At 41.5% G+C, this 10824-nt stretch overlaps 1 protein-coding gene across 6 annotated transcripts in view; it reads left to right on the top strand.

Annotated features, from left to right (window-relative positions):
- The first annotated feature begins 905 nt into the window (after positions 1 to 905).
- Positions 906 to 10824, top strand: part of dazap1 (DAZ associated protein 1) — a 31154-nt gene continuing 21235 nt past the window's right edge. For 5 of the 6 annotated variants that reach the window (XM_080431748.1, XM_080431747.1, XM_080431746.1 and 2 more), the window contains exons 1-6: positions 906 to 1128; positions 4141 to 4181; positions 5853 to 6019; positions 6808 to 6873; positions 7786 to 7893; positions 8237 to 8285. In XM_080431748.1, coding sequence (XP_080287874.1) covers positions 1097 to 1128; positions 4141 to 4181; positions 5853 to 6019; positions 6808 to 6873; positions 7786 to 7893; positions 8237 to 8285 — 463 coding nt within the window. In that variant the 5' untranslated portion in view covers positions 906 to 1096. The remainder of the gene's footprint in view (positions 1129 to 4140; positions 4182 to 5852; positions 6020 to 6807; positions 6874 to 7785; positions 7894 to 8236; positions 8286 to 10824) is intronic. The other variant, XM_080431749.1, reaches the window with a different exon arrangement.

Genomic DNA, 10824 nt, shown 5'->3' with positions numbered 1-10824 from the left:
TTTGGAGGTCGTAATATCGTGATATTCTAAATCAAAATCAGTAGTTCTCACACTTTCAAGATTTTTCTAAAATATTCAAAAATAGCAGATGAAGTAACACGCTGTGAGTTTGTATATCTGCTATTTTTGAATAGCAGATTAAAAAAAAGGCAAAAAATCTAGAATGACACAAAATCATTCCCTGTTTTAGTGGGTTAACACGTTGGTGAGCTTGTAGATTAGCTATTTTTGCTACATAACATTTTTTTTATTACAACTTTTGAAAAATGTCACCTTCCAACAAAATAACATAAATAACATGATAAGAACATAATAATAACGACATGCCCCCAGAGGCGTAACCGTCATAGAGGCAAGACAGGCCGCCGCCTGTCTAAGTGCGATCTCGCACGCCTTAGAAAAACATTGGCTCCTCGTCCATTACGGACAGGCAGCCAATCACCACCGTGTCCATTCAGTAGAGCGACCCGATCACCCTTAGGGTTACACATTTCTGCCTTTGTCCTCATGGGCTGGGGGTCTGGGGGGCCATCACCTGTACTCACCTGGCAGGTTTGACGGGGCCTCCGTAATGTGCAGGCGCTTACCTGCACACATTGCCACTCACACATAGGCTTAATCTTGTCCTGGGGGCTGTAGCACGCACATCAGAAGATGCAGAATGGTTTTTCAATACTCTCAATTCACTGCATGCCTACCCAAAAATGTTCTCCTGAATACGCCACTGTATGACCCCCAAAATAGGAACGCCTGGTTATTGGTTGGTTGGGGAAAGTGATGACGCGCAATCTCTTAATTTGCATAACGCCACGGTCCCTTTAAATTTGCCCCGCCCCCCTGCAGGAGGAGTGCCCCCCGTGGTGAACCACGTCGTCATTGCGCAGAGACACAGTTTGAACCAGAAAGCGGAGTGTGACCTTCCTCTCCTCCTCCTCCTCCTCTTCCTCCTCCTCTCCTCTCCTCCTCCTCCTCATCCATTCAGTCAGAGCAGAGAGCAGCAGTGTGTCTGTGGGGCAGCAGCAGCAGCTCCTCTCCAATCCTCTCCTCTCCTCCTCACACACACACAACACTATTACACTCACACAGCCTCACAAAAATGAACAACAACTTAGCCGGAGATGAAGTCGGGTAAGGAAGACATTTAAAATTTCCCATTGATTGTGTGTTAATTCATCTTTTCAATGAATGACTGAATTGATCCAGAGCTTTTAACTTTTCTCCTCCTCACCACCAGCATGCATCATGCCCTCTCATCATCTCAGCTTCTATTATATCTCATCTGTCATCTGACAGCTAACCCCGGCTAGCCGCGGCTGTACTAAGTACATACTTAGTACAGCCGCGGCTAGCCGACGTTAGCTGTCAAATGTACAGTGTTCTACTGTACTAGCAGCAGGCTAGGCTAACGTCAGTGGAAGTTAGCTAACATAGCTTTAGCCTTGGGGTTGACAGAGAGAGAGAGAGAGATTAGAAAGAATAAAATAGCCTACTTTTAAAAGTGAAATTCTTGGGTCAATGCAGTTGCAACTTTGGTGCTTATTGGTGCGGTTCGTCGCAGAATGACGCTCGAGCCGGGTTTTGCACGTGGCTAGGTGTGATTTAAAGTGTAAACGGTGAGAGTTTACAGTGTTGTTACTGTGCAGCAGCACTGAGTACATACTGAGTACAGTGTTCAGTACAGTAGAGACTGTGAGGCTAGCATCATGCTAACGCTAGCCGCAGCAGAGCAGACCGAGGACTAGTGAGAGGAGAGCAGCTTCTCTCTTCTAGGTCCTGCCAGCTGAGCGAGGACATTTAGCGGGCGTTCTGATAGGACAGTGGATGTGATGACCATGCCGTCATATTTATAGGGCTGGGGCGATATTATCGATATTTATCGGTTATTGTATTGGGTGTCATTGCAATTGTGTTATAATAATATTATTATAATTTAATAATAATCCTTTAAATGTTTAAATGTCACTCGTTATTACACAGTGTTAGTGTCTTAAATCACACCGCAAAGCAATTACAAGTCATACTATATGGCAATATCCTTGGATCAAGATCATATATGTGTTTTATAGAGTCTGGCTTTTACTTTCGCATCTATGCAAGTGTCAAAATCGATGAAATACATCTATGATCCAAGGCTAACTATGGCAACTGATAATGACAAATGCACTTTGAATTTCCATTAGCATTTATGTGACAAATATAAACTAAACAATTTGTGAAAAAAAGGGGACTTTTTCCCATACCTGAACAGATAAATATCTGAAGGTTATCATGACATGAATTATGTTTTTTCATATCGCCCAGCCCTAAATTGTCTGTCTGTCTATCTATCTATCTATCTATCTATCTATCTATCTATCTATCTATCTATACTGTATGTACGGTATATGTTTCAGATATTAAACTGAACATGATGTTCAGGACATGTACTACAGTACATTATATATCAGAACAGAATGATTGACTGTAACAGACTAACATATACTGTATATTTTGGACAGCATAGTTTTATGAACACTTAAAACAACTGGACTGCAGCAATGACAAAATATGGAACTGAGCTAGCATATTCTATAATTGACATTATCAATGGTAGAAATATGTTCAATTGCCCTCTTTCTCTCTCTCTGTCTACAATTTTGATGGTCAGATGCTTAAGAAGTCATTAAATAGAGTACACATTTCCATTAAAACATATATATATATATATATATATATATATTTTCCCTTGAATTGTTAGATATTAACCTTATTAACTAGTTAAGTAAATGAACATCATTTTAGCAGAGCATGTACGGGGGAGAGCTTCTGCCTACTCTGCTGTTGGATTGGGCGTTTTGAGATTTCAGGGTGAATGATTGCCCCTTTAACCTTTTTATACCCCTGTATAATTCTGATGCTCCTGGGTAAAAATCGCATTACAGGCTGATGCTTTATCACCTCACTGGCAGTGTGAATAAGAGCCAATGCTTTTTTATATCGTCTCTGTCGGGTGGAAAACCTCATGTTTCTAAAACTGTTACTTTTCAGGATTCAAATTCAAAAATAGCAAAAGTAGCAGATCGACAAGCTCAAAACGTGCCGCTTCGTGCCGCGTTTTGAACTTGTAGATCTGCTACTTTTGATACTTTTGTGTGACGCCGTATGATCAAGTAGGGCGTTAATTTACGGAAAAACACAAAAAGTTAGAATATGGAGATAAGAGGTTTCTGCCCGACAGCAACGATATCTGGTAGCACTTGCATTCTGTGAGACTGAACTCCAGGCAACTCTGTGCGTGTGCGTGTGCGTGTGCGTGTGCGTGTGCGTGTGCGTGTGCGTGTGTGTGTGTGTGTGTGTTGCAGGTTGTCCATAGTTTACCTAAGCTTGCTAAATGCTATGGTTATTTGCCGGGTTACGTGGCAGCAGGAGGATTCATAACAAGGCCTTTATTGTCGGGTCTAAAACATGTCACTGTTTTGAGGGGGAAATGACTTCCATGGCCTCCGTGCCAGCTACATAACTCAGCTAGTTTAGTCTTTGGGGCTTGGTTCATTACTCATCAAGCATCAACAGTTTTGGTGACAGGTGACCCAGCGTTGTTGTGTAATAGAGCAGTAATTGACTGGTTAGTCAGCTATAACATCAACTAGGCCTGTCATCATTACATAATCACCTAATCGCGATTAGTTTAGATAATCGCAATTATTTTGCATAATCGTCATAATCGGTTCCATGTTGAAACATGTTCATACATTTACAAACATTTTCCAGCTTGATCAGCTATTTCCGCTATTTATACATTTTCTTGAAAGTATATTGTTAAATGTGTCAGTAATTTCTTTGTATATTTAAGTTATTTGTCATACCTGCCCTGTGCTATTTGTGTTTATGAAGCCTAAAAACCAAACAAAAATGTTGTTATTCATGTGTTAATTAATCGTCAACTTAAATTGGTCATCGTGACATCTTTGACATCAACATCAGCAGTCAAACTGTTTTAATCTTCATAGAACTGTTATATTATTGGTCTTTTATGTGACCAGGGACCACAGTTTTATGATTGGTTCTTCTGTTACAGTCAGTCAAAAATAAGTCATATTCAATATGGCAACTTGTTCTTTGAGAGTGGAAATCATGACTGACTTGTTTACTTATCTTTAGAAAACTTTTTGTGGGTGGCTTGGACTGGAGTACAACACAAGGTGAGTCTATAATGAACCTTTAGTGTAAGTCTAATATGTATTAATTGATGCTGTAATGTGTTTTGAATAAGTGCCAAAATAACATAATACATTACGTAGTACAGTAAATGTAGGGTAACTCTGCCTGGGGCTGCTACTTGTGTTTTGTACAGGTGTTATAGTTGTTATATTTGGTTGTTTTTTATGTTGTGATTGTTCACAATGGAAATAAGCCTCAGGGCTTTATGTTTTTTTTCCCTCTGTGATAATGTGTGTTGTTGTCGTCGTCATGGAAGTGTTCCTTTTATCACCAAATAAATTCAATCAATCAATTATAACAATATGGTTTTAACCATGTGGATATGTTATAATTACATGGTTATAACTACATGGATATTTTACTATAACATGGTTATAACTACATGGATATGTGATAAAAATACATAGATATGTGGCGTGAAAGAGTTTTCCGGGTGTCAGTTCAACTGGAGTTTAGCAGAGTGGCAGGTTGGCAGACTTGGCTAACCTGTTCGTAGATTAAGTTAATATTTAGACGCTGGCGTGAACAAGGTGAGTCGGCAGATGTTGGTAAATTTAGCAGAGGCTGGTAAAGTTTGTCTTCTCTTCCAGTCTGTAGAGAGACCACTACTCATCTGGAGGCCCTGTTTTATTCTATTCTAATGCATCACTCTGCCTGGTGAAATAGCTGTCAGGTTTGAAATACACCACCAGCCACTGTGTCCCTAATGTAAAGCGTGAGCTGCACAGATGCTTAACAGACAATGTGCGTGCGATCGCAACTTCAAGGACCAGCTCTCAGGCATGATATTCATATTGAAAGACACACTCATACTTCAGCCAAGGCGTCGTCGTTATTTTCAGGGAGACTGCAGTCTTAGTACATTGTAGTCCATTCAAACCGAACTAGGGATGAGTTTGTCTGGACAAGACCCCCGGGCCATCAGAGTCCCTTCCCTAAGTCATGCGTGATTGGACGGCGTGTGTGTCTCTTTGACGGATCAGTAGCTACAGCGCTGTGTGTGTGTGTGTGTGTGTATTCTGGACTTGTTTCTTCGGTCTGAAGCCCCAGGGTTTTGCAGTGATGTGAAAAGCCCTGATGATGACTCCTCGTTTGTTGAAACTTGCATGCCTTGCCTCCGAGGGCGTGTATGGGCATGGGCATTAAATAAATTAATCGTGTGTATATTTTCCACTGGTGGTGATGACAGCGGGTCAATGCTCTTGTTTGTTCTAGAGGAGTGGCTCAATTCTTATTCTTGATGTGGAGCAACTGTACCTTGAAATAATCTGCATTACCCACTAATGTTACCCCAAGATTCAACCAAGGTCATTAGAGCGTTTACACTGTCTCCTTTGTCATTGTATGTAGCTGTGGTATTTTTAGTTTTAGTCCATCATCTGGCCTCTTCTTTGTTCCAGTAATGGCTTGGGTGCAGGTTGCAGTGTTAAATCTCTGTGTGAAATGACTTACTTCATCATAATAAAAACTGAAATTCATTAACATTAGGACAACATTTCGTTGTGTTTTAATAGGGAAATTAGATTAACTTATAGATGTGATTTTAAACTCACATTTCTCTAGCAATGATCGTAAGGGTTCTTGTTCTGGTAGATGAATTTATACAGTGTGGAAACACTGTTACATGATTATTCTCTTTTTCTTTTCATCAGAAACACTGAGAAACTACTTCTCACAGTATGGAGAGGTAGTAGATTGTGTCATCATGAAGGATAAAACCACAAACCAGTCGCGGGGCTTTGGCTTTGTCAAATTCAAAGATCCCAACTGTGTTCGGACAGTGTTGGAGACCAAACCACATAATCTAGATGGCAGAAATGTGAGTATGCTTAAGTAGACAATCCACATAAATAAGGTTTTCTTCCTCATATATCCTAATCTAAAGCCTAGTTTGAAGAGCAGTCATTTCAATAAGGTCATAGTGTTGGTCAAACATAAAATATTCCGATAGAGATAGAAATACTGTTATTGTAAATATGCATATAGGTATGGCAGATTATAAACATTTTCATATCATGAATTACGTGTCATTAGTCAAATTAGCAAATTAGTTGTGGTTAAGATGTTATATTCTTCTTAAACATCTTCTTTAGAGGTGACACTGTTAAGTCTAAGTTATACTCCGTCACACAACTGTCGCTTGCCGAATATAACAGAATTTCAGGTTAACTACGCATTGCGTTGCATCAAGACACATTGTTAACCTGATAATCAGTTCTTTTCGCCAAGCTCCGCCACGGTATTACGGAGCAGTAATAATGAATGAGCAAATTATGATTTACTCTCAGCACAATGATCCCACTATAATGTCTATGCACCATAAATGAAATATTGCTTCCATTTCTCTGTTGGCAGAGGCAATGAAGGACATTAAATTTTATTTGCCGTGCACTTAATGAATGCATGTCATCCAGCAGTGTGTGTATGTTGCCCTGCTGTACCACGTGAGTCAGGCTAATGCATTGAATTGGTTGCAGGAAGAGCATTTGAAGGTGCTTTTCATTCAGCGCTGAGGTCAAATGTTTTTTCTTTCTTTCTTTCTTTCTTTCTTTCTTTCTTTCTTTCTTTCTTTCTTTCTTTCTTTCTTCTCCTTCATTTCGCTGTCAGATTGACCCCAAGCCATGTACTCCCAGAGGAATGCAACCTGAAAAATCACGAACCAAGGAGGGCTGGGTAAGGAGCAGTGCGTTTCGTACTGTACCGTAGAGTCTCCGGCTATGTTTGTCCTCTGTTTGATGAAGGGCTGTAGCCGTCAGTGTCTCCTTGTCTCCTCCTGAGGTTCTACTCTAGTTTCTGCCCCACGTGTCACACAGAAACCTCAATCCTTCATCTGTAAAAAATGTCCTTTGTCTTTGACCTACATGTTCGTACAATGATTGTACAATCATTTTCTAGGATACGATAAGGCAAAAACACATGTACGTACCTCATGGCAATAATTTGTTTTTGTTCAAATCAATCCAAGCTCCTGGTTGTGGCTTTAATATAGCATATTGTTAAATCACATTATTGCTATTATTATTAAGCACAACATTTATGTCATAAGAATCTCTTTTGAATCTTCTTTTGTCTGCCAAAGGGACAGCGTTCGCTGACATCTAGTTACGTTACTGCCTTTGTACGTCTTCCTTTTTCTTAGTACTAAGGAAATAGAAGACGCACCGTTCTTTAAAAGTTATTGATGGTGTAAGCACTTCTAGGCCTATACGGTGCATGAGCGCAGTCGTACACAGCGGTGGCGAAACGCCCAGTAATTCAGAATTAAGTGGATTGTACCAGCTCTCCACGGAGGCGAGTGTTTGCATTGACATGACATGTTAAGAATTATACCCCAGGGCAAGAAGGGAACCTAATTTCCCCTGCTTCTACTGTCTGACTAGATGATGGCTAAGTGCCTCCACAGTACAAATCCTCAGTGTTCATTTAACTCTGAGAGTGTACAACAGGAACCAAATGCACCCGTAACACGGGTCCATTTGGTTCCATTTGTACACTCTCAGAGTTCAGGGTGTCCTTTCCATTGTAATCCCTTTTTTTAAAAATACGCGACCCTGAAATCCATACATTTCCCTTTTTGTCTTGCAGAAGGGCAGCAAAGCCGATAGCAATAAATCAAAGAAGATATTTGTCGGCGGGATCCCCCACAACTGCGGCGAGCCGGAGCTCAGGGACTATTTCAATAGGTTTGGAGTGGTGAGTATCACCCGAGCGCCATTAACGTTCACGTCTGTTCACTTCATTATAAAGAGCCAATGCTTGAGTGCTTGTGACATTGAGCAGGGTCAATCGCTACAGTAATAGGCAGTGTCATACGGTCTAGGTAAAAAAAAGGGACGGTTTATGATGCCTGATTCATACTTGGATGTGCACCGAAAATAGCCAATCGTGAAATTGTAGATTGACTATTTTCGGGTGCGCGGCACTGGACCGCAGCTAAGCATAAATCAGACTTGAGGAGTCAGAATTGAGACGTAAAATAATGAATGAACAGATGTATTCTAAATGGAGCCGGTGTTTTTCTTTTGTTCTATTGAAGGTCACAGAGGTGGTTATGATCTATGATGCAGAGAAGCAGAGGCCCCGAGGTAAAAGCTGATCCTGTTCCCCCCCCCCCCCCCCCCTCCCTCCAAACCCACCCACCCCACCCTCTGTCCATACCTTCACCATCTTAAATCTCATGACAAACTATTCTGACCCAAAGACGGAAAAAAATCTGCCTCCCCTAATGCAAACTCAGATAATGTAATATTATGAGTCATATCGGCTGGGAACATCTCGTTCGTAATTTTTCAGGATTTATTTTTGGCATGCTTCAATCAGATAGGTCAGCGTAGCGAGACAGGAAACCAAGGGCAGAGAGAGAGAGGAGAGATATGCGAGGCAGAGACGGGAGTCGGATTCAAACCTGGGTCCTTGCGCTCGCCAGAAGCATATGGTCCGTGTGCTGGCGTAGCCACCCCGGTGTGTTCATCGTATCATTCACGTGAAGGTTGCAGTGGACTTTAACGTAGACAAGAGCTTCGGTCATGCAGGCATGTTGGTACGTGGAACATGACCTTGTCCTTTCATGACCTTGTGGGACAGAATTAGTCCCAGTTTCATTCCAGTTGTTTTGCATCAGCTGTTTTTATTATTCCATCTGGCTGTATTGTGTTGTAGCGGCCATAATTATATGCCATAAACTGGTATTATGGTACATAAATTGTATTTGCCATGCTGATGGTTCGCTAGTTAGTAGAGGTTCATCTTCAACTTCAACCGTATTGTCACATCACAGGTTTACACATGTGAAACAGCGGGTGAAATTATTTTCTGTACAAGCTCCCATCATTTGTAGTTTTCAGGAAAGGAAAGAAATCTGGTGGTACAGTCCTTCATGCTAAAGTAGAGCTTCCCTGGCTGTGGTCGCTGTAGCGGCATGACCAGGTTGTGGCTGGGGTGGTGAGTGTCCTTGATGATTCGCTACTACGCATCGCTTCTTGTATAGTTCCTGGAGGGAGGGAATCTCACCTCTCACGATGCGCTGGGCTGTCCGCATCACTTTCTGTAGAGAATTCCATTCGAAGGTGGTGAAGTACCCATACCAGGACCAGGAGGTGACATTGCCCAACACAGGATGCTCTCGATGGTGCTGTTGTAGAACAACCTGAGGATGCGGGCCCACTTTAAACTTCCTCAGATGACAGAACCAGTACAGGCGTTGCTGAGCGTTTTTCATCACATGAGTAATTGTCTCTGTAGGCAGACTCTTTGTTGTAGACAGTCTGGCCCATCACTGTCGTGTCATCATTCATTCATACTAGATGATGACATTGGCTGCATAAATACCCTCTAACGTATGAGATCTGAGACAGCTTTTGCAGTTTTAAATGCAGACATTTGTATAAAATTCTGCATTTCATTTCAATCAAGATTTATAAATAATTAACTTATTAATTAGCCATTTGTCTTTCAATATCTACCGGTAACTGTGAAGATGTCCTTGAATAATGACATTGATGGTTAACCACTTATACCACCATATATACATAGTTGACCGTGGTCCTTCAGGGCTCTTTACTTGGTCCACTCCTTTTTTTCTCCCTCTACACCAAATCTCTTCACTGAAAGTTAGGGGTGCTAGGCTTCATGTGGCTAAGCATCTGCTAAATGATGAGCTACCTGCTCCTTGACAGTTAAAGATATATGTCAACGCTTGTTTCATCTACTCGTTTCTTTTTTTTATCAAGATGATTTTTTTATTTGCTTCATTAGGTTGTGGTGTGTAGATCAGTGGTTCCCAAACGTTTTAGCTGGAGACCCAAAAGAGACATTTCATGTCTCCCCCTGAACCAAACTAGTGAAAATAGCCGATCTACAAGCTCACAGTGACGCGTTGTGAGCTTGTAGATCGGCTATTTTCACCAATTTCTAGGATGTTTTGCATTTATATGGAACTATTTAAAAAAATAAAAAAATAATTAAAAACAAAATGTAGGAAATGAAGAAAAAAAAGGGGGATATTTACACGCGACCCATAACAATGGAACCGTGACCCACAAATGGGTCCCGACCCACTGTTTGGGAACCACTGGTGTAGAGAGACAGGAAATTGAGGTCAGGGAGAAGGGAGTCATGTGAGACATGACAGGAAGCCGGATTCACACGGCGGGTCCATCGCGACTCACAAGGAGCATGTGGTCCGTAGTACGTACGCTAAGCGTCTGAACCAGCAGCAGGCTGCTTCATCTCCTCTCACGCAGCAGTCACGTACCGCACTGCCTCCCTCAAACACACACCCATTCAGGCTCTGTTGAATTAGGAGACGAGGAAGTGCTGCGTGGGTCCGTAATTATCAGAAAAGTGCTCTTTGGAGAGGGTTCAATTGTAGGTCAAAAAACATTTAAGTTCCTTTCCTTTGTAGTGGGCTGACATCCAAGTGTGGAGAAACAGGTGAACTTAAGAAAGATTAAGGCACTCCGTTCAGTTGAGTTTTTTTAAAAAGCCTTTATTTTGTCATGGCTTGCTTCTTGGCAGTTTAAAACGCAGGTGACCAACGCGTTTCGGCTCAGGGGCCTTCATCAGGGTCCCATTCAGGCTCTTTTGGGATAAAACTGGAATAGTTTGTCATTGGAATTTAACATG

This window comes from Gymnoscopelus braueri (assembly GCF_963280865.1).
Source record: "Gymnoscopelus braueri genome assembly, chromosome: 6".
In the NCBI taxonomy this organism is placed as follows: Eukaryota; Metazoa; Chordata; class Actinopteri; order Myctophiformes; family Myctophidae; genus Gymnoscopelus; species Gymnoscopelus braueri.
The sequence above is the reverse complement of the archived record's forward strand: the minus strand, read 5'-3'. Positions and strand labels throughout refer to the sequence as shown.